Genomic DNA, 24,592 nt, shown 5'->3' with positions numbered 1-24,592 from the left:
CTTCCATGAGAAAAATAATATAGAGGCTGCCCTTACTGACCTTCCAATCCTGCTAGCTGAATGGATATTATAGTCACCTGCTTCAGACGTTTCTGAGTCAGGTACTTGGAAAGAGTATGATGATTGGAAATCTCAGAACAGGTTTCCGAAAAACTTAAAGTGGAACTTAAGTCCCACTCTGAACGATTCAGGTAGGTGGTTATTGTATAAGAAGCAGGCGATTTTCCTTCTGCAATTACACATCTCACCTGCTACATCACACTGAGATTATGTGATTAATAAAATGCTGAGCTGAGCATGCAGAAAACTTTTCTATTTTCTGTGGCATTCTTGGCTTCCCTTGTGTGTGCTAGGGATGGATGAACACCACCCCAACAGCCAACCTAGATGCCCAAAAAGTTCCGCTTTAATGTTTAATACAACATACCAAGTTTAATTTGATAGGCAGGAGTGCAATATAACCCTGACAAAAGTATGTCTGGGGAAACATATACCAGGAATATTAAGGAGAGGGCTATGTTCCCACTAAGGGACAACAAACCCTCGGTGTATAGTGGAGGTTCCCCATGTAGACATCTTTACTCAAACTACAAACTCTTTACCTTGCCTTGTGATATGAATAATATTAGGAGCTGAGACACTACTGGGTTAGTCTCCACGCACAGCATGGTGGTGGGTAATTATTGGCAGCTACTCTGCCATTAAGGATGTGTCATCAGAGCCATCAAGGTCAGCCAACTATCCAAAAGGAACTGCACCATCCATGGCCCTGAACACTGCAGAATCCCCCTTATTCGCATTAGCAACAGTCCTGTCAACAAATGAGCATCAACTGCAGGTCAAAAAGTGGTCAACAGGTCAAACCTGATGTTGAAACAACTGCAATGCATCTGAAAGCAAACAGTATTTGCCAGTCAACAGTAGTAAACACACATAAGATATAAAAGTTTCGCTCACTTCCATAACATGGTGCTCCAGTCTTGAAATGCTCCACATAAAACTGTTGAGGTAACCTGTTTATTTGATGTGGGGCCAGTACAGAACATTACGAAAGGGTTTGGCTTCTCGCAGATTGGTATTGCTTTAATTCTGTATACTTAATAGCTTGTCTTTAATTTATACTTCATCTTGACACTTACAAGTACGGTATTGCTCAACTATGTTGCCAGTGTTGTGCTGTACTGCAGCCCTGAACATCATATTTACTTTTCTATTCCCTGGCAACTGCCCAAATGGCATTCCAAAAATAACACAAATTCTAAGAACATGGCATTGCCCAGTCATAGGGTTATTTCTCTCCAGTGCTAAAATAAGCTTTTCCCAAACAACCTCACATCACTTTGGCAGTAAAGAGAAGACTATCTATCCCAACATCGATGTATCAGGCATCATTTATTAACATGGCATGAACAGTAATAGAGTACACTGGGTGGGACTACAGCTTGTTGTCACATAAGGAAGTGTTGTGCAGGTTTACATGCTTTCTGTCTGAACAAAAGCAGAATGAAAGGAGTTTAAAACACCTCAAACATTGGGCCTGATTTATTAAAGCTCTCCAAGGCTGGAGAAGATACAAATTCATCAATTAACCCGGGTGATTCTTAAAAATCAGATCCATTCCAGGTTTGCTGGATCACTCAGGTTTGGGACTGAGGTCTTTAGAGAACAAAATCACTGGCCAGGACCAATAAATGGGGGTATTTATTGCAGGTATCCCATGTACTCCACTGGTGAATGAAAGCCACGTTTTCTGTTATAATGGAGTTATAAATGAAAATTACAGCCTAGCCAGGTTTAAAAATGTTTTAGTATACTCACTAACAGGTCTATGTATAAAGTGGCATTGCTTTACTATATCTTACTACTGCTTTTTTGGACTGCATTGTACTCTGCTTGCTTTGGGGCTCTAAGGCAAGGTGTACATTCATAAAAAATGAAGATAAAAAGATCTGGGAGCAGAAAATTTTCAATGGATCAGTCAAATAGAACCTTTACAGCCTTTTGCCAATGAGGCTTATATTATTTTAAGCTGTGGTTGCTTAGTCAGCAGTCAGTGTGGGAAGTAACCATTTGGGTTATGGATGGTATTATATCCTGGTCAATCATTTTTCACTGCCAAGGACTGTGGTGGTGAAAGGTGATAAATATTTGGGGGTATTTCCAAGAAGGGCCTGTGTTCAGTAAATCTATCCCAGATTCTCTGTCCAGACAGGGGATGTATCTGCCTAGGTCCTACATGTGGTCCTACATAATGCCCCTGCAAATTTCAAGCTAGATACCAGTGGCCTTCCTGGCATAACCTTGGAATTTACTTTTGGATATAAAAAAATCCCCTAGGTCTACTCTTCTGGCTACTTCAACAGATATCTCTACCCTTATTTTCTTAGTGAGCAAGCTTGTGACCCAGGAAGCTGCAAAGCTGCAGCAGTTCTAGTGTAATTTTACTGACTATGAAGTTTGGTAAGGGTTTGATGATCATACACTTTATCACAAAGATATGCATATATGGTATGAAGGCACTTTAAACATGTATTTAGTGGTGTGGTTGGAGTTTTACATTAAAATTAGTTTTAACTTTAGCACAGTTGCACTTTTTTCTGAGAAGCATCACTAGATCATTAGATTTAATGACTGTTGCTTCGAGTTGCCATGTAATATTTACATTTAGTGACAGCATTCTTGATTTTAGGACATAATGCTCACCTCTTGCAGACTGGCTAAAATATGCATCTGCATAATAGGAGCCAGGGATGTCACTTGCAATGCAATGCATGAGTCCTTCTTCACAGTAACTGGAAAAGAAAATAGATAATCGAATGATTACATTACCAGTGAGAAACAATGTGGAATATGCAGGAACCAATCAGAAATAATTATTTATTTTCTGGACTGCCTGAGTTTGGAAGTTTGAAATGGACCTGATCATTGGCTAGTGTTGGGTAGTTCTCTGTAGCAAATCGTATGTATGGGAAAAAAGGATTTTTGTATTCTTATAATTGAATGATTAAAGTAAACAGAGTTGTTTTTTGTTTATTTATACAGCTAAGTGAAAAGTCACTTTACAAAGATAAGAGTTGGTATACTTTTAGAAAAACAATTGCATGACATTGCTTCAACCTAAAAACTCAACTAATTTGTTGAGTGAATGATGTTCCCCCATACCTTCAGTTATAGCAGCCTCCCCACTACAGAATCAGCTCTTAAGATTAATTCAGTTTTTAGGTTGGAAATGCTCTATTGCAAGAAATAAATACTTTTTCTACTAAATAACTTCACTGCCACTGGGTAGTATTGTTTTTTTACTGTTTGTGCATCAGACGAAAAAAAAGACTTATGATGTTTAATAATTGCTTTAAACTTATGTCTTCTTAATATTTCAGGTGCAGACAGGACCTATTACATACCACATGGAATGGTGATTTGAGAAGACATCATCAGGCTGGAATAACTCCCCATCGTAGTAACATTGGCACTCCGATTTGGGTACACATTCACCAAACTCATTGGCATAGAGACCAGGAGGGCAGTAACATCCTTCCATACAAAACTCTTTGCAGTTAGTGTCTGGGTGGGATACGGAACGACAGGTCCTATTGCAGGGACTTCCACATTCCTGGTAGATCTTTCCCTCAGGACATACCATCGCTATGAAAACAAGAAATTACATTTTGGTTCAATCACTAAAAACACAAAAGTGACCTGTATACAGTATATTGCCCCAAAACAACTAATGAATATCAGAGTACCTAGGGAAGATTAAAAAATTAAAGCAATGGATGCTTATAGGCCACAGAAAACACTGATCCTGAATCATCAAGCTGCAGTAAAAGTTAAAGTGTTTCTAAGGCATGCTACAATGATATTGAAGAATCAAAGCAACTGCAAGAGTGCAGAGTACAGCAAACAATTAGAAATCATCATTTATATGCCATCCAACATTTGCAAACTTATTACCAAACAAATAATATTTTTCCATTTAGCCAAGACACGTTCCCACTGGGAATGAGTATTAGGATTGCCTAATTGAAATGGGAGCAGCAATGTTGGTTGTTGTAGAAGACAGACATTCTTGGGCTCTCCAAACAATTGCTTTTTCTTTAGAAAACTCAAAGTAATGCTTCTAAGGATGACCATGAAAGTGGCAGAATGTGTGATCCTCGTTGGTATTATGTCAGAGTCCCAGAACCAGCACTTATGAAGCAAAGCTTTATTTCCTTTATATCCCCACTTCACAGAAATCAGAAAGATTGGTGTTACGCTAAGAAGCAATTGTTATCATTTCATAGTTAACCCCTACGTGGTTCAATAATTGTAAAATCACCAAAGGTGAACAAAATCTTTCACATCACGGGACAATGACAGCGCATCATTTGCTTGTTTTTATTTTGTTTCTAACATCAGCAATGGTTGAAATATTTTCATTGTTTGACAGTTATGAAGATCTTTCACTCACTTCCTGAACTGGTCCCAGTTACTGTAAGTTACCAGGACAGGAAATCAGGGTAAATATCTCTTTAGCAGAGACACAAACAATGGTATCTCTGCAGAGATCCAACACATGGCCTGAATTTCTCAGCTACAGCTATCCAATCAGCATGGAATGCTGGAAACATTAACAGGTTCACTTTTTTACAGAGTTCCCAAGCAGCATATACATTTCTTCTGTATTAACTGATGGTGTTTGTAGTCTTCACTACAATTTACTGAAACCATAGTTTACACAGGATTATGAAGCCCAAATGTGGGATCAGCCCAGCACTGGTATAAATAGAGTCTGTTACATGCTTCCCTATATTCGAAAGTATTGAACATTTTCTTTGGCTTTTGACATGCAATATAGCAACACAGAAATACAGGGACGGTTAAAATTTGTTACTGAGGGAGGATAGTTAATGAAAACAGGCAAAACACAGATTTGCTTTTAATTTTATAATGACCTTTGTGGGGAAAAATGCTCATAATGCTCCTCCAATTACATTGTGACATTGTCAGGGGTCGTCCATATATTCCTATGTTGGTATGACCAGGAGCAAAGATTCTAAAACCCTATGGGAAATCAAAAATTCCGACTAACACAAGACCTTTTCTTCTATAATGCCATTTTTGGATTGTTACTTCCAACCCCAGAAATCTGACTGCAGCTGAAACTACTACCTCTTCATCCTTCAATGGTATGCTGATGAATTCAACATTATTTGGTTTTCCAGTTTGGCTTTTTTTTTTATTTGAATAAAGGTACACAACTCTACAACTATACAAATACCAAACTAAAATTTATAAGCAAACTTACGGCAAAATTCAGGTGTTCTCCATTCAATAAGTACACCTTTCCTGGAACAGGCAGAAGCATAGCTTGAAAAAGCAGAGCAGAGGCATTCCTTCCCATTTGAACAGGCACAGACATCGTATCTGCAGTTCTTCAGGTATGGGAGGGGGTTGACCTCATTGTGACATGGTTGGAAGATGGTGTCCATGAGAGCAGAGCAAACATCTTCAGCAAATCTGGCTGCAGAGAACAAAAGATACATACTTTATGACATGTTTTTTTACAAGTTAAAATAATAAAATAGAAGCAGGGGGAATTTCTTCCAGTATGAACCTAATATAGAAGACCAACTGACCTATCCTCTTGGATTGCTGTCCAGTTTGGATCAGGACAGTGCACAAAAAATAAAATTGGACAATCTATGCCGATAAATTCAAGGCCCACTCTAACCCTTTTTTTTACAAATGATAAATAAAATAAAAAGTTTTAAACTTTCCCCTTGGGCACCAAAGGTTTTTGAGAAACCACATTGTTTTCTTACTTTACTTCTTTCAAGACTTTAACTAATATAGGAATTGTTTTACTACATAAAAAAACTGAACTCATCTTTCATAACCATATCTCCAAAAAAACTCCATTCCTCTAACATTTAGGTAAATGTAATTGAATGGTTTGACACTGCTTGTCCATTACCTCTTTTGGGGTTCAGAATGCACGGGTCCATGTCTTGTTTCACTAGATCTACGCAGTCACCACTGAGCTTCCAAGAATTTCCAAAGTCCTCTACACTGGCCTCCACAAGCCCTGATGGTGAAAGGAAGTCGTCACCCTGATTTCCATTATAGTTTCCACAAAGTCCACTGGTAGATTCTGAGTAGACTGGAGACAACTAAGTTTGAAGAAATGAAAATAAAAAATTAGCTTAAGCAGTAGATTTTTGGCAGATCTGTCATAGTGCATAAAGCTCTAGAGCAGGGGTCGGCAAACTTTTTGGACTACTAGGCAATTTCAGGAGCTCAAGAAGGCACACTAGGCCAGAAGAAACAAGGTGTCCAAGGAAAGGATTTTTCCAACTGTGACTGCAATCGAGCAGCCTCAGTCTTCCGCCCTTCCGCGGTGTAGTCTCTGTATGTGTGCACGTGCTTGGCATCGAAATGCCCCTTGAGATTTGACAGATTAAAAGTGCTGTTGATGTTGTTGCACACTAAACACGGGGCTTTGTTGCCGCGCTGGACGAAGAATAATTTGTCAGTCTATTCGGGGTTGAAAACACCACGTTCGAGGTCAACCTTCTGGAGACTGGTAGCTGCGTGTTGCTTCTGCTCTTTAGGCATAGTAATTGGAGTTACTGTGCGGGAACTGGAGATATCGATGAATCAATTAGGCCGGATCTAACAATAAATAACTAGGGGGGGGCGTTAGGCCGGACTGGAATACTGGCTAGGTCGTATCCGGCCTAAAGGCCGGAGTATGCCTAACTCTGCTCTAGAGGATTGCTCTAATATAGGGTATTTCTATATAGCATTTTATTACTCTTTTCAAGATAGTTGGCTAACTGAGCATTCAGAATTGCCGGTGTATAGCACAACCTAATATTAGAGAGCTGGTTTAGTGGAGGGGTACTTTACCCTAATAGTGTCTTGTTAGTGTAACATATTTGGGTAACTGTTCCTTAACATTTAATTGGCCATTAGATACCACTAAAATATTTTTCATTATGTAATGAAACTAAAGGAGCAAACTGGACCACAGATAACCAGACTTGCATGCATCCATGGCGGGAATCTTCATCCAGCAACTGCATGGCTGAAAGTGACTTGTTGCTTTTGGGAACCACACCAATATTTGTCAAAGCCAAATGCAAAAATTGGTTCCCATCTGCTCCAATTTACTTGAATGTGAGTAGAGGGGACCGCTTTTAAGCAGAGGTTTGCGGGACTTGGACTCAAATCTGACTTAAGTCGTCTAATAAAGGACTTGCAACTTGACTCAGGGTTTTCCCCAGCGACTTGCAACTTGACTCACGACTTGCTTTCTTTGCTGACAGCTGAAGGGAGGGGGGGGTGTTAAAAAAGCTTCACTGCCTTGCTCCATTCCCCCTTCAGCTGTCAGCAGAGAATGCCGTGGACTTGGAATGTGATCCTGTGCTTAAGAACTGGATCAGAGCTCTGTTTCTATATAGGGACAAATGGGGATAAATTGGGAATTCTTGGTGACTTGAGACTTGACTTGGGACCAAATGTCAATGACTTGGGATTCGATTTGGACTTGAAGGGTGATGACTTAGTCCAACCTCTGCTGTTAAGCCCATGGCAGAACAAACTGCAGCTCACTGTGGGTCTGAAGTTGCTCTATGAAAAGTTTCAAGAATGTAATTCACCTTGAGCAGAAGCTTTCCGTGGCCATCCCAATCGATCTGGAGGTCATCGCGATAAGACAGCTGTACTGATGTCAGTGCTGTAGTCTGGATGCGGAGGGAACCTGTTAAAAGTCCAATGAGACTAGTCTGTACTTTTCTGAAACATTTCACTCACTCATCAGGGTTTTGTCAGATCTCTTCAGAAAGACAGAACATCAAATCTATTTCTGGGACTACAAGCCACTGGCATTGGCTCTAACAGGTATGAAGACCAGAATAATAGTAAATGTTTATATTTTACACACAAAAAGAGCACACATTTTAACCCAATTTAACATTTAAAGGGGAACTAAAATGTGTGATCAGGCATGGCTTTGTTTCAGAAAGGGACAGGCAATGTCCATTCAGCAATAAGCATTCTCTCATGCCTGATTTCTCCATGAAACTAGAAAAACCAACGAGGTGCACATGTACAGCCCAGCGTTCTTTGCCAGGATCCCCACATGTCTGCTCAAGCCAATCAAGATCAAACATCACAACTAGGAAGCAAAGAGGAAGATGTCAGGGTCCTGCGATAAAACAGGGACAAGTGAGTATAGCAGGGTTTAGTCCTGCTTTAGGTTTAACTCAGATTAATACATTTCAGATGCATCCAGATGTAAACATGCAACATTTTACAGTTTGTTTTGATTAGAAAACACCACAGCTTTGGTAGAAAATAAAATCCCTTGCCAGCATGCTGTACAGAAAGATTGTTTCTTTGTGCGGAAGCAGTGGTATTTCTGCAAAGGTCTGACACACCCTTGCTGTATCAAAGCTAGAGCTTTCTAATCAGCAGGGAGCATAACTGGAGAGCTCTAGGTCTGACTCAGATCTCTGCAGAGAGACCACTTCTTCCCTGAAGAATTCTTTTATACAACTGGTAGCAGGGAATAGGCTTTTTTACTCAGGTTGTGCTTCTGTAAACTTTGCACCTTGTATTGGTAATACCTGTAATTATTTAAATTACTTAAACTTAAAGTTCATTCTGGCTTTATTGTTACAACAGAAAATGTATTTTTGTTCAACAAGAAAAGTAAATACATAGAATGTTTACAATACAGATAACATTGTCAGAGCTGCATTTACCTTGTAGCAGGGGCAGCATAATATCTTGTCCATCTATAGACACTCCTCCTCCATGTTTGAGTTTTATTGTTATATTATGCATGTCTAGGAGACGAACAGAAGCAGACCGGGTGCACACAGCGTCTTGGTCATCTGCACACTAAAAACAAAACTTTATGTTTGTAATTTTCTTTAATAATAGCTCTAATCTGCACAATACTGAAAAGGAAGATTTAATTCTTAAGGTTTAAGGAATACTTTTTCCACAACAAAATAAAACCATGCATATTTTTGTATAAATAACAAATGATTCATACTTTTTTTCATTCATTATTTTTATTCAACCCATTTCACATCAATAACCTACAAATGTATTTGGCCTGTAGGTGGCACTGTTGTTGTCCATTTAAAGTGTGAGAGCATAAATACATTCAGATTATGTGCAAACCACAGAAAATACAGAAGTGGCATCAAACTGGTATACATTCACCACCAGTCTTTGTTTGATCATAAATATTGCAAAAATTTCTGGTAGTTACTTTTATAATAAGTAATAAAGAGTTGTTATAATAAATGAGAGTAAATTGTTGTAATAAAATAAGTAATAAGGTTCTTGCATATGGTATTGAGTACCTGCTATACATATACTACACACAGAAAATGGGATAGTCAATTAGCTTAATGAATATGATGAACAGCGTCAAGTTCCCCCAGATTTTCACCCCTCTGGTGACTATTATCTGACCTGAGTGTGAAGCTTTAATTGATCAACCCTAATGTGACTGCATATGAGTATATCCGTTAACTAGCAGCTAAAGACATCACTGACGCATGTTAGTAAATAAGCAATTATTGGCCCCATCTCACTAAATTACTGTCTCCAGCATGATAAATCACAGCAGTTATTTAATAAAAGAGTCTGTCACTATTAATGCTGACAATGGCCAGACATAAAACAAACCTGTGTATTCTTTTTTTTCATACTCAGATGCCCTATCTGATGCATCATTGAGCATCAACCAGGAGTAGCGATTATAATATCCATACCTACACATTGCATTAGCATTTGTATTGGCTGTCACAATGGTTACAGTTTACCTATACATTTTGCACATATAGAGAACACAGAATGACCAATACTTCTTATGGTTATAAGGAGTTTTGTATGTTGATTCTTTTTTGCTTTAAAAAATATTTTGCTCTTATTCTGCTCTCCTGGTTCCTCCTTCCCCCTTCATCAACACGCTCATTACATTTTTCAAGCTATGTTTTCATTGCATAGTTTATTTTAGACATAGTGGCATCATCACTGCGAGTCTGTGTTACTCAATGCAACGTAAGCAGATCATGGCTGGTGCAAGGGGGGGCAAGGTACTGTACGTAGCCTTCTGAAAAACATCTCAGCACCCTATATCAGTACTCATCTCCAAAAACCTCCACCCTGATGCAGGCGGATAGCTTTTGGCAGGAAGTATGCAAATATCATAAGGCCTTGATGGGTGGATATCAGTCTGGATGAGGGGGCATTTATATGCAGGCTGTTTTTATAGGATGGAGAAGTAATAACTGCACATTGCATGAAAATGGACCAGTTCATTACACCAATGTCCACTACCACAACCAATTCTCTCCCTGTTGTGATCATTTTAACGCTCTTTGTGACTTCTTTAGGGAAGAAAACTAATTCAATTTTTTCTAAGTTTGTTAACGCTTAGGCTTAGTTGGTCAGCTCTTCTAAAAAGTAGTAAACTTACTTGCACAGTCTCTATAGCAACAGAAAACGTGTTGTCCATGGTGTCTTTGGCAAGTAGGTAATGGCAGATCCCGCTGAAGGTAAAATACTTGTTGTCAAAACTTTTGAAGTGAGACTGTCCTGTGACAAAACATTCTCCTGTACAGAAAGAAATCATTTTAAGTTTTGTCCAAAACATGAATTCATAGCATAAATTTAGGCTGACCCAGCACACAATGTCGACAAAAACCTTTGGGAGTCTTTTTACAAATGTTTTACCCAGGATTTATACAACTTTCATCATATATATAGGTATTTTTTAAATTGATTTGCTTAAAAGACTCCAGGAATTTTGGGTGAAAGTTGTGTGAATCCTATATATTAAGGGCCACCTTGAATTCAATATCTCTTCTGGCATTAGCTGAAGTTGACAAACTCTCATCCTGGTCTAAGCTGTCTGATTTTTTACATTTTTTTTATTCGATTTTTACAAATATAATATTTTTACATATTTTTTTTTACAAATTGTAAGTAATGCTGAGTCTGCCTTCCTTCTAATTAATTAATGCAATTAATAAGTCGAGTGAAAAGAAAATATTTTTTTAAAGGTAATTTAAGATGTGTAATTTCCAACAACACATCTTAAATACCAGCAACGCAATTAAAGAAACATTACCAGATTTCACCTGCAGGTGGCACTAAAGGTGCAACAAAGCACCATATAGCATTGGATAAGCATATTATTCACTGAGTGTGGGTAAGTTAGACATCAGGCTTTTTGGGAATGGCCACAAATAAATGAAACATTTATTACTATTTCTCATCTCATAGTTCAATTATCAAGCAAAGAAAATAAAATACATCTCTAACTTGTAAGAATTTCCTTTTGCAATTTACTGGTGAAATTAAATGCTGAGTCAACCTTCCTTGTAACTGTAGCGTGCGCAACTAATACGTTGAGTAAAAAAAAAAAAAAAAAAAAAAGGAAATTTAAGATGTGTAATTTTCAACAACACATCAAAGCTAAAACCAGCCTGGGGCAATCTGGCTCATTCTGTGGAAACATTCACTGTGCACTAGTGGAAAATGTAATAACTAAACGTGTTTATCAAATTGCTTATTATATTACAAGGAAAAAAAGCTTTGTAACTCAAGAGGAAAGTTACTTCGGGCCTCATCTAACAATTATAACTTAAACTGTTTTGGATAGACATGCAGGGTTGGGCCTCTAAACTTTTATTGCTGTTTGTAGGGCTGCTGGGGAGATTCACCCCCCTATTTTTCCTTGTGATCATTGTCAATGAAACAGAAAGTGAAAGGTGAGGAGAAATCTCATTGGTGTTATCTGTACTGATATCACTAATGGAGATATCTGTTCTGGTTACAACTTTATAAAAGTTAAATTCCCATTTTCTTTTTTTATTTAGGCTGCATCTTCAGGGATAAAAACACAGACAGCAAAACTATCCAGAAAGGATTGTATAATTTGCCTTCTAATCATAAATTTTGAATTTATGTACACTTTAAGATTATCTATTTAGTTTGTTTTTTTTTGCTGAATTCAAGTATGACTGGTTCTCTTTAACTGACCTGGGCAATCTTTATCACTGCAATCCCAGAGTCCTTTTTTGCAAGAACTAAATACAAATGAAAATAAGAATTAGAAAAAAAAACAGGAATGTTATACATTAGAATATTCAGCCATTTTGATGGGAGGCAGGACATTTTACATTTGCTTTAAATATATATTAATTAGTTGTCAAAGTCTTATCAAATGAGTATGGAGATATACCGTAAATTGAGTGGAGCACAAAGGGTCCCCACTTCAAAGTGTGTGGAATATCTGCAGTACACAGTGTGCGGCGGAAGAATAGGTATTCCATACCTGAAGCGTTCATTACATGCAGCAGCTAGGGAGCAACAAATCTTTAGCTTTTCAACATACAGGGTAACAGGAGGTAAGCATATTCCTTTATAGCCATCTGTGTGTTAAGTGATGTTGTAATGGCAGGGTCACTTTAACTGCAGCACAAAAAAACAAGGACCCTTACCCTGCCAGACAGAGCTGGGTAATGTGAACCTCAGGGCTGTATGGTCATACACATACACCCCTCCATATATGTATTTGTATTTATGTGAATTTAGCTATTTTCCTGCAGTTTAGCTCTAATTTAGGCTTAGATAAATTGGAAAGGATACACTTTCATCAGTGAAGATGGGCGATCCAGCAAACTTGAAATGGATTTCTTCAAAGTCATTTTCTGTTTGCTAGCCCCCTTAGCGGTATTCCCCCAGCAGTATTTTACCTGCAAATAGCGGTCACACTTGGGGTAGCTTTAACTTAAAAAAACCTCACTTACTTGCTCCGTTGTCGTCCCCCATCATCCTGCTGGTCCCCGCAGCTCCTGGGGACACGTCCTGCTCCTCCGATCCCCAGTCGCGCAATGCAGAGATGATCTCTGGGGTTTTCCGGTGGCGTTGATGCATGTGTCAGTGCGGGCGGGCAGGCGGATTGGCGGGAAAATAAAATAATTTTGTATTGGATTCAATACAAAATAGCAGTATTGAGTCTAATACAAAGACATTTTCATATAATATATAAATAATTATATTATATATGCTACTGTACACTTACATTACATGTTTAACCACCTAGCCGTTAAGCCCGACCTTGGTACGGGCAAAAAAAAATGGCTAGGATGGTTAACCCCGTAATTTTGTCACATCCTTACCTCCATGGTCCCACTGTGCACATCCAGCGTCATTTTCCTATTCCAGCGTCGTCCTCCGTCCATCGTCGTCCGTCGATCTCCCTCTCCAGCGTCGGGTGCCAGCGGGAACACAAGATACCGGCCGGCGGAACACAAGATGCCGGCCGGCATCTTACCTGGTCCCGCTGATCGTCCACGTCCTTCTTCGTCCAGCGCCGGATGATCTCTGAAGGGAGAAGCCGTCCGGCGGAGAAAAAAAAAACCGGACGGCTCCTCCCTGCGTGCGTGATGACGTCGGCGCATGAGCGGGAAATTCAAATAGAAACTCATTCATTTATTTTGTATTGGATTCAATACAAACTCCTGTATTGAATCCAATACAAAATGATTCAAATAAATACGAAGTATATAACTGGTAAATTCAAACTGCCATTTTGTATTGGATTGCATACAAACTCCAGTATCCAATCCAATACAAAAAAATAAAAAAAAAATAAAATAAAAGTAAATAACTTGCAAATTCAAATTCTTATTTTGTATTGGATTGGATACAAACTCCCGTATCCAATCAAATACAAAATAATTCAAAACAAACCCCAATAAATACAGAATCAAAGTTTTAAAAATTGCCAGTTATTCCCTGGATGGCTAGTGTGTAACACTGTGTCTTATCTTACCTTTGCTGATCTTCGCCTAATTTCCTTTAATTTTATTAAAAGTATTTTTTTTTTACATGATTGTGTGTTTCAAACATTTTTTATATTCATAATATCTACTAGAACCCCTGTTCGGACATATTTCGGTAAGTTACAGGTCTACAATTTAAAAAAAAAAATTCATGAAAAACAGTGGATCACTTTTGGTACAGAAATCTAGACCTCAGTGTAACGCTCAGGTGGTTAAATATTTTTTTATTTTTTTTTAAAGATTTTTGTGTTTTTTTATTTAAAGTTTAGTAATAAATTTATTTGGACATATTTCGGTGAGTTATGTCTAAAAATTATAACCTACAATGTAAAATAAATTTCCATGCAAAAAAAATTTAACGCTTTTTGCATGGAAATTTGAACGGAATTAGAACGCTAGGGAGGCTAGCAAATGCTTTTAATTCTGGACCAGATCCATTCCAGGTTTACTGAATCACCCAGGTTTATTAATGAAGTTGTATCCCCTCTTGCCTTGGAGAGCTTTAATAAATCAGACCCCAGTAGTAATTAATATGAAATACCACACTTCTTTTTAACTTAAGTATGACAGCTTTATATGTTTGTTAGCTGAAGGCATAATGGCATGTGGTTTGTTTTTATGATATAGACAAGTATAGGCAGCCATTACCAGACAATACAGCAGACACATGTGTTATAAGAAAAATATTACAAAATAAAATGTTTTTCACTAACTGTTAAGGTAATTGTACAACCTGAAAGGTGCATTTGTTAATTAGCAATTATATAAAGGAAGGTGAGCAAATCAGGACATGCATATATATATTCAGGGTGTGTTTTAGTAGCTCAGACACATTATCAAAATTACTTGTCCCCCCCTCTTCGGGGCAACACTCTCCACAAGACCTCTCTCTCCATTTGTTTTTTTCTCTTTTTCCAACCAGTTACATGAGATTTTGGTGTCCTCGTCCTCCCTCCCCTTTGGCAGCAACCATTTTTCTGTGAATAATGTGGGCTTGTGGCCATTATATCCTGTGGGTAAATGGTTCTGCGAGCCAATCAACCTGGAAAAGAATGGTGGCACAGAATGGAGAGCACAGGGAGTATGCTGGTTCAGTTGTTTCCCCCAACATATTCCTGTATCCTGCGCTCCTATCTTACTTTTGAAAAATTGCAGACCCCTAGAATCACTGGGTATAGCCCCTTTTAAATATAAAGTGAGATGAAAAGGGACCAATTCACTATGAGAAGAAATCTATCATTACACATATGAATCCAATGGCTGCCTATGTTTGTGTACTACTCAAATACCAAGTGCTAGCAAATAATTGCAACAATTTGGATGATGGTGTAATGGAATGTTCTAAAAAAACACTGCTATATTCCTTAATAAAAAAGGAAAACTAAAAAACTAAGTTGAGCTGAAAAAATGGCAAATCTTCCACTCACCAAGTATTACAGTCCCGAGTGATTTTGGCCCCTGTAGAATATCGCTTTCCAGCATGAACACAGGAACATTCAGAGGGATCAATACACTGATAGCCATCAAGGACTTTACCTTCTGTATATGAAATAAAAACATTGAAGTACCACTTCAAACAATAGAAAACCTCAATCAAAAAAAAGACATCAAAGAGCTTATAAAAACACAGATATGTATTTGTATCTTGGAAATTTTTCACACTTATCTAACATTGGAAGTAGGAGGGACACGAAGAAGTGGAAACCTACAGGAGGTCCTTGTGTTGTGCCCCCTTTAAAGATACACCTCCCTTCTTTTTCCTGGTACCCATTACCATAATAGGGTCACATACATAATAAAAAAACAGACACAAGGGTTTTTTTCCTTCCTTGCTGTTTATTGTTATCTAAAACAAGTTTTGGCTTAGCAAGGGTTATAATGATATAATGGTAAGTTAATAAAATGTTTTCATTTTCACCCATAGCTGTTACTTAATTTCTTTTCCATAATATAACTTTTAGTTTATGGTTAGAGGCTTGTTATACTTGATGGACATCATAGGATCGTGGTTGGATAGAAAAGCTTACCTGGACATCTGCAACCATCATTACAGCTCTCCTGGCACACCTCGTTAATATTGAGGCTCTGGCAGGTCTGAACACATGGGGACACACATTCGTTGTATTCCATCCCATGTGGGCACTCAGGCTCTAAAAAAAGTAGAAAATTAGGACAATTAGGATAACAAAGAGTAAAGAAGTGTGAAGGACCAGTGAAGTGTTTTACCAGAATGGCCTGATTTCTAAGTGGATTTTGAAATATAGAGAAAAGAAAACTGGAACAGAGGTAGAATTGAAGTGAAAATATTTCATGTAAAAACCAATTAGGCTGCACTTTTAAAAGTAAAATTTAACCAGTCTCTGAGGCAACAGGTACAAATGTTCTTTCTCGTAGTCCCATCTTTCTAGGTAGGTAGTTTGCAGGTAGGTAGACCTCTCCTGAAGGTTCCGAAGAATCAATTAAAATGTAGGCATAGCTATAAGCCAAAAAACTTTTTTTTCCTTTTTCCTCTTTTTTAGTTCCAGGTAGGCTATGGAACTAGATTAAACTAGGAAGCATCAAGTCTTTATTGTACCTGCTGTGTAGACCAACCCCCTGTATCAGTCCTGCTGACCATTGTCTCACGGACAGATAATAATGGCCAATTCACAATTTTACAACCGTTGCCAGAGAAAGATAGGAGGGTAAATCTTCCAGTTTCCAGTTCTCTTCCTGTTTTGGCATCATCTTTGTAACAAGGAAATTTCACTCACTTCTTGTTGTGTCTTCAGGACAGGAAGTAATGGATTTCATCCAAATATAACCAAAACTAAAAAAGATGGCTTTGCATATACTTGATAAACAGAATCTGACTCACTTTTGAAAGTGGGATTCCTATAGCAGTCATCCTGCAACTTAATTCACTGCTCATTGATGCTTTATTTAACCTAATATGTTCCAGGTGCCTAAAAACAAAGTGTACCAAGGTTTACTGTTCATTACCTTGGAAAGCTAGAGATCTTCAATCAACAAGTAGTTTAAACTTTGCTGATTGTATAGCTTTAGGTCTCACTGAATAAAGAAAAAGAGTCCATCTCTGCAACCAAATGTTAGATATTGAACATCTTTTGTTTTGATGCATATGGAATGTATTTACGTGATTTAAACTGAAAATTCATTTGGGCTTTAAACCAAGCTCTTAAGTGTGCAATATGACCAATACCTGACTTTCAATTGAATGATCCACAAAAGCCACAAAAAAAAGAATAGTGTTACAGCGTTATGGATAATGGCAGTTAGTGATTTATTTATGTCTACAGTACACACAATATAACAGTCACAGTGCTAAGCAGGATTCTTTATTACTCTATTTGCAACATGGGGTCTTAGGGATAGTGAGGCCTCAGTATGAGTTCAAAATGCAGTTTAGAAACTCATTTTGATGAATGATGCCCATGTGAGGTTTTATGGGGCTACATGCATGGATATTTTTTATTAACCTTTGTTTAGAAAGATTAACTTACTGCATTCAGTGTCCTTTGGCCAGCCATGGATAATGACACCTTGCTGGGCACAGGATCGGGCATATTCCAAAAACGTTTGGCATGGGCAGTGGACATCCTCCGCACATTTACACATGTCCTTCTCGCAGATGTCAATGAAGGGATCTGGGTCAACAACTTGATGGCACTTCGCAAACACTGCCGATGTTTTTAACAGCTGGCATCTCTGCATGAGGTCCTAGGAACAAAGAAGATTATTACATCTTGGATATTTTGTGACAATGTTTTGGTCAGTAATGATGTATCCTCAATGGGTTTTGTTTACCTTTTGATTCATATACTAATATTCTCTAAATATAATCTCTTTGCTGAGTAATAGAGACATCTGTAAAGCTGAGCTCCAGGCAAACAGCTGAATACACAGCTTAAATACATATATGTGAAATGTTTTACTAGCTTTGGCAGGCTGCAGAGCCAACTTAGTGACCTCTGTTGTCTTTTCTCTACAGCCATTATTTAGCAACACAGCACTTACTTCCTAAACGCTTTTTACATATGCTGCTCCTGCCATGTAAAATAGCGTAGCCATAGCAACTGAGCAGCCAACACTGAATCACAAGAGATGACAGAAATAATGTTTTTTAATATTGCGTTCCCACAAATAATGTTTTAGTGTTAATTGTTTTTTGCTTAGAAAAATATGCTAATAAGAAATTCCATCCCACTTCCTTTTCCAGAAGGCAGCAGTCACCTTCACAGGAAGGAGAAATCTCCCTAACAAAGCCACTGATATAAAAAAAGTTTTTTTGCTTTCCTGCATATCAAATCATCAAAACAAGCTCAAACTTTTTTTTAGCTACTGTTATCTATGGCTCCAATAGATCCTGGATACATAGAAGTGATTTACAGAATTTTTTATATGTAATAGGATGTTTTCATTCATAAAGTATTCCAGGCCATGCAAAGTTCAGTAAATATTATATTAAATGTAGCCGATAAACCACTAAATTAAAATATCCCTTCTGACTCATTGTACTGAGTTACATTTCCTTATATTTACATTATGCATGCCAAAATTTACCTAGTAGAGGAACTTACTAAACAATAATGTTTGGCAACATTTGTGGTTATTGTCACAAAATATTTATTGTTAGCAGCACAATCTGAACGCTATGAAAATTTGGTCACAAAATATTGGCTTTTATTGCTGAGAGCTCTATAATGAATACATTTATTCTATGAGGCATTAGGAAGGGGTTAAATGGTGGTAAAGTGGTTCCGTGAAAATGCCCATGCAGCTTCAAAGTGACAGTGTCTCTGGAAAGAATCCTTCCAACTCCTTACCTGCACTCCATGCCCTTCCATAGCCAATAAGAATACTAGGTATGGAGTATGTGACCTGCCTGTATAGAGAGTGCCAGATCCTAACAGCTACCGTAAATGCTACGCCTGAACACTGCCTCATGACTGGGGGGGAGTAATGTCACCACATTCAATCTGGGCACTGATTGCAAAGGAACATTTTCAGAAGAGGTCAGCTTTGGCAATTCCCCTTTTTTTCACGTGACAAGTTACCTTTTATTTAAGCCTCTTGGGTCTGAATAATGAAAGCTTCCCAAGGCTGGATAGGATACGCATTGCAGGCATTTAGATTTGTAATATATGCTTGCAAAAATGCATTCATGTCATCATTTTTATTTGTGTTTTTTTCTTCTAGTTGTGTATCATTATAAGAAGGAGAAAGCAATGGGGATGGACAGGATTGGGTGATCTCTGGTTAGCAGATTCATGGATGATCTCTCATCTGGACTACTGTAACCTCCTCCTCTCTGGTATTCCACTAACCCAACTCTCTCCTCTACAATCTATTATGAATGCTGCAGCCAGACTCATCCATCCTTCCCATCACTCCTCTTCTGCTGCATCTCTTTGCAGTTCTTCTCATTGGCTTCCATTTCACCTTAGAATCAAATTCAAGCTCCTGTGCTTTGCCTTCACATTCCTCCACAGTTCTTGTCCAACGTACGTTTCTGACCTGGTAAAAAATACCCCCCTGCCGCTCTCTCCGCTCCTCTGATGACCTACTAATAACTTCTTCACTAATACCCTCATCACATGCAAGGCTCCAAGACTTTTTTTGAGCTGCCCCAAATCTCTAAAATGGTCTTCCTTGTCCTATTTAACTTGCTCCTACTTTCTGCTCTTTTAGAAGAGCACTCAAAACCCATTTTTTCAAACTTGCCTACCCATCTTCTTCTGCCTTTTGAAACCTTCACTACACACCACCACTACATATTCCCCCTCCTATTGTGTGTGGAATTCCCCCACCTCCTAGATTGTGGAATTCCCCCACCTCCTAGATTGTAAGCTCTTCGGGGCAGGGTCCACTCCTCCTGTGTCACTGTCTGTATTCTTCTGTCATTTGCAACCCTATTTATTGTACAGAGCTGCGTAATATGATGGCGCTCTATAAATCCTGTTTTTTTATTATTAATATTATTAATAATAATATTATTAATAATTAGGAACTGGGAGGTTTTAAAAGACTTGGTTGCTTGCAGAAAGTGGATGATTTATATTAAATGAGTGTTTTGCTGGGTACAGAATAAATTAGAACTATTCTCCCTTTAAAATCTAACAAGATTTGCTCTGTATACTCAGGGAAAATTTTTCCTATTTAAACGAAAATATTCTTTAGGCAACTGAGCAAACATTTTTAAACATTAAAATAAATAATTATAAAAATAACCCTCGTAATGCTTAAATTGTGTAAAAAGCACAAGCTCAGCACTCTTCCTAAGATAAAAGGTCCTGATGGGGTCTGACACAAAACATATAAAATGAGGAAATCTTCTGTATTTTGTGAAAACAAATCCTTCGGTCAATGTTGGAGGGTTTGGCAAGCGAATGTGCATTCCTTCAGTTACAAATATAACAAATAGGGCATAAAGTAATTTTCTATTAAAATACAGATGTTGGGTATATTTTGAATTATGAAATTTTCACTTTGGCATATCATTGTTTGGGCTTTTCTGCCAGGCAAATTTGCCTAAAATATAGCATTTTTAATAGGAGAAATTATGAATCTGGGTCAGGAAAATGAATCTGGGGGAAAATGTGACCAAATGTCAGTGGAATCAGCTCCAAAAGATTTAAAAATGAACCCTTATGTTATTTATTACATGATTTTTATTTAAATCGTAAACTTTCTAAAAGAACAAAAGGTCAAACTACTAAATAACTAACTCTTGTACCTTAATTTGTCCTGGTACCCAAATCATACTGAAACTGTACACTCTGAGCTTTACATGTGTTCAATTGCCAGCAATTTAGAAGACAACTGCATGCAAGTAAAACAGAAGCTTTTGTGGAAGAAGAAAGATACAAAGTTTTATCTGTAAAAAAAAAAGACTACCTACTAGCAAATATTTAATAAAAGACTTTAGTTCCACTCTATGGCCAAGCCACACTACAAATGCTTCTAAAATATCAGACACACCAATAAAGTGTACCGATAATGAATCTATAAGTCAGCTCATGAAAGACATATTGTCCTGGTATACAAGTTATAATAGAGAAGAAGAGGCTATACTGGGCAGCTAAGGTCAAGAACATGGTTGGCGGAGCCCACTTGCTCCTATCTGAAAATAGATTGCTAACACCATGATCAAAATATTCCATTTGCATGGGTAAAAGAAACAGCAAAACTACTCTTATTGTGTGAAATGTTTGGCATGTGAACACCCGCAGAAAGGCCGAGTGTTTAGAGGACTGCGATCTGCATTCCTGGAAGTGATGCTCATAAACAAAGACTTCTCTTTACATACAAAGAGCTGAAAGATTTAGTTCTAGATTTGACAAAGCTTAATATTTAGCAACAATTCCTCCACTGATGTGCACTTATTTTATAAAGTGCAATTGCAGTATTGGACTGTTTAGTATTAAGGGACCCAATCACAAGCAAAAACAATTGCAGGTAAAAGCACAGAAAAATAAAGTATTTTAAATGCTTACTTGATTATTTTCATCTCCATATGTATTTTTTTTTTAATTTATGTGCAAAGTGGTTTGATTTTTTTAACAAATTAGACTTTGTAGAAGGGTTAGTTCTCCCTCTTTGCATGTCATAGCCCTCTCCTCTTCTAGGAGCATCTTATTACTGTCTGTGCTGGCCCAAATTCTCTGCCCTTCCCTTCCATAAACTTGTATGTAATTGTAGGAGAAAGAGCAAAGAGAATATGTTAGAGTGTCACTCTAAGTCTGTTGGTACTGCAGCAGTCTAAATGATTCTGAATGTCTACTCAATGGAGGCTTTGACAGGTAAACTGCATGCAGAACATTTGTTAAATGCATATATAATCTTGTATCATCTGGGAAGGCTGTTGGTAAAATGGATGGTTTGGTGACAGGCTCTCTATTAAACCTAATTCTGTTCAAATGATTTCATTTCATTTTGGATAAAGTGTGAAAAAGTTAGGGATACAGATAGAAATACACAGATTGAATACACAGCAGATAACAAGACAAACCTTTTCTGCTGCTTCTGATGAAATGTTACAGGTGTTACTGGGTGGATAAATTCTTTTGCATCTTTTATCTCCCCCGTGTAGTGCCCAGGAATTGGCAAACTCGTAGCTCCTTTCTGCTATTATCCCTGTGTTTTAAAAAAAATATTCCATTTTGCAAATTTGTAATATTATGAGGGTGTGTATCATTCTTACAAAACCTTGTTCATGGACAACATTGCTAAAGTATGATATAGTATGCCAGAGGGACAACTTTGTTGCTAATCCATACCCCCACCCTGAGCTTCCCTGACTAGCCCTTATACAATTTAAACAATGAACAACAAAATGTATACAACAATTAAAACAATATGTCACAACAGTATATCACAACGATCAATAATACTGCTTTGGGTCACTGGTGATTGCTAATATTAAAAATGAACATCCAACAGAACACCATATCCGTGTTCCAAAGCCTACATTGAAAAAGATCCCCGGACACACAGCAACATCTGCAAACCTAGCTGTCATGAAGGTATCAAAAATAATGCAATACAATAATTGCAAGGTTAATTAGGAAGGAAGAGCAGGAAGCCAAGTTGCATATCTCCTGCCCTGCTCCACCCCAAGACGACTACTTAGGACCCCTCTCAATCAAGCAGCCACCCATCATCAGGTATAACCCATTTCCTCCTATATTTGACACTTTAACACTTCCATCTGCCTGCCACCCTCCTATAACATGTGGCCCTTTATACATTTTTGCCTTGTTCACATAGGAAAAATGTCTAAAGTTCATTTACATGTTCATGAAAAGATAATGACAAAAAAAGTTATATCAGTATTCAAAACAAAAAGGGATCAATATGGTATTATGCCAGCAATACAGTTCTGGAAATCTGGCCTCTCTATTTATTATCACATTGTATCTTTGGAAACAAAGCAGCCAACATGTTTCAGGGGTTTGAAAAACAGCCTTTTTTATCATGACTTGAATGATTGAGCTAAGTGAATCTGGATGAGCAATATTTATCTAGGAGCTTTATTTTTTAGATATTGATATTAGCTCAGTGCAATCACTGATTTTCCCTATTGAGCCAGGGAATATCCTATTCTGTTTCCATCTTGAAGCATTTTAAGCCCCGATGAAGAGGGCAGTATAAATAACATCCAAAATGTGTTTGCGGACATTCTTTTAAATATCCTTTTATTGGAACTCATAAAAGTTATGTCTGAACGGCATCAATGAAGATTGAATTTCAGTTTCTAACATGGTAAATATGTCTTATACATATACTTTTTCTTTGTGTTATTTGTTCCCAATTTTGGTATAAATTTAACTTGCAGGGTCTGAAGTTTAAAACTTAGGTTGTTCTTGTTAAATAAAGGTACTGTTTGTAACAACTAATGAATTAAGCAGTAAGTGCCGTATGTTTATAACCCTGATTGGACAGTAGCCATAACTCATGTGGCAGGATGTGGCAGACATCCAATCTTCATTATCTACTCAATGCATATGCATATGCTTTATAAGAAGATGCAAATATCTAATTTAGAGTATACAACACAGGCAGTTCCAGGAATTATTATTAAATAGTATCTACAGTAGCAGATATCTAAGGCAGCCAATAAACTTTTAATTATTTTTGTTATTTTTGACTATTATCTGTATCTATCAGCCAAAATTCACTTGTTTTCTCATATTGTGAGTGTTAAACAAGTGAAACCACAGCAATTAGTTACAGGTATATATAAAGTAATGTAAAAACTTTTAAGCAAGTGATAGCACAGCAAATAGTTCCTATACATAAGCAATTTTTCCCATTTTGCATAAAAATGTGTCTGCTTTCCAATGTAACTATCTGTTTTTTCATTGTGAAGGGCTGCACTGATGCCATTCCTGAGATTGATCTCAGCCCTCTGCAAATGCAGCAGCCTGTCCATGGATGATCTTGAGCATGGACACTTTTGCCTGTGCGTAGAATATGTCTGTTAATAAACTATTCCAAGTATGGGCACTTTCCCAGTGTGTGGGATACCCAAACTCAGAATTTGATTGGTCAGATTCTGAGTTCTGATCCAAGGTCCAAGTAGCTCATATGTGAGTCAATATCGACTCTGGTCAGAACTTTCTGACCATCTTTTTTGAGTACTTCAAAACCACACCCCTCTAGTTATGAAGAAAAGGGGAAGTGTTGGGTTTGTTGTCCTTGTTTCTATCATACTGATAAAGAAGGGTGAGTGAGCCTTGTCATCCCAAGACTAGAAGTGTGTTACTGGCAGAATAAACAGGTTACAATAAAGGAAAACAAAAGCTTTAAAATGCACACAACCACCAGCTCTAAGGATTGGTTATGTGATATATATACTGTATTGCAATATATATGCTTCCTGTCTGGACCATTAATGCAGTTTTCAACAGTGCTGAAATCAGAAAACTGGACATCCTGAAAAGTAGCAAAACAGACTTGAATTCTTGTTAAAACTCATTCATTAGAAGATGACATCCTCCTCCTTCCTTACACCTTTCATGTCATGAATCTTCCTGTGTCATTTGTCTGGGATGTTGTTCTTGCCTGTTATCAGCATTGCTCACCCGCACACATATTTGTAGTCCCCTACTGAATCCAGTAGTTTCTCCTGTTGGCTTATAGTACACTTCAGGAATAACTGGTGGGAGAAACCACTACGTGAGAGAGGCCCGCAGCAGGGAAATATGCGGAGGGCAGCATGACAGGCG

The 24,592-nt window shown here is 37.7% G+C and overlaps 1 protein-coding gene across 1 annotated transcript in view; it reads right to left on the bottom strand.

Annotated features, from left to right (window-relative positions):
• Positions 1-24,592, bottom strand: part of VWF (von Willebrand factor) — a 99,997-nt gene that overhangs the window by 66,508 nt on the left and 8,897 nt on the right. Inside the window, 12 exon segments of the mRNA XM_072400328.1 lie at positions 2,704-2,792; positions 3,405-3,645; positions 5,291-5,506; positions 5,960-6,155; positions 7,647-7,747; positions 8,754-8,892; positions 10,487-10,623; positions 12,055-12,101; positions 15,290-15,401; positions 15,890-16,012; positions 17,366-17,582; positions 21,874-21,998. Of these exon segments, the coding sequence (XP_072256429.1) occupies positions 2,704-2,792; positions 3,405-3,645; positions 5,291-5,506; positions 5,960-6,155; positions 7,647-7,747; positions 8,754-8,892; positions 10,487-10,623; positions 12,055-12,101; positions 15,290-15,401; positions 15,890-16,012; positions 17,366-17,582; positions 21,874-21,998 (1,743 nt within the window).

The sequence above is a fragment of the Pyxicephalus adspersus genome, chromosome 2, assembly GCF_032062135.1.
Source record: "Pyxicephalus adspersus chromosome 2, UCB_Pads_2.0, whole genome shotgun sequence".
Lineage (NCBI taxonomy): Eukaryota > Metazoa > Chordata > Amphibia > Anura > Pyxicephalidae > Pyxicephalus > Pyxicephalus adspersus.
The sequence above is the reverse complement of the archived record's forward strand: the minus strand, read 5'-3'. Positions and strand labels throughout refer to the sequence as shown.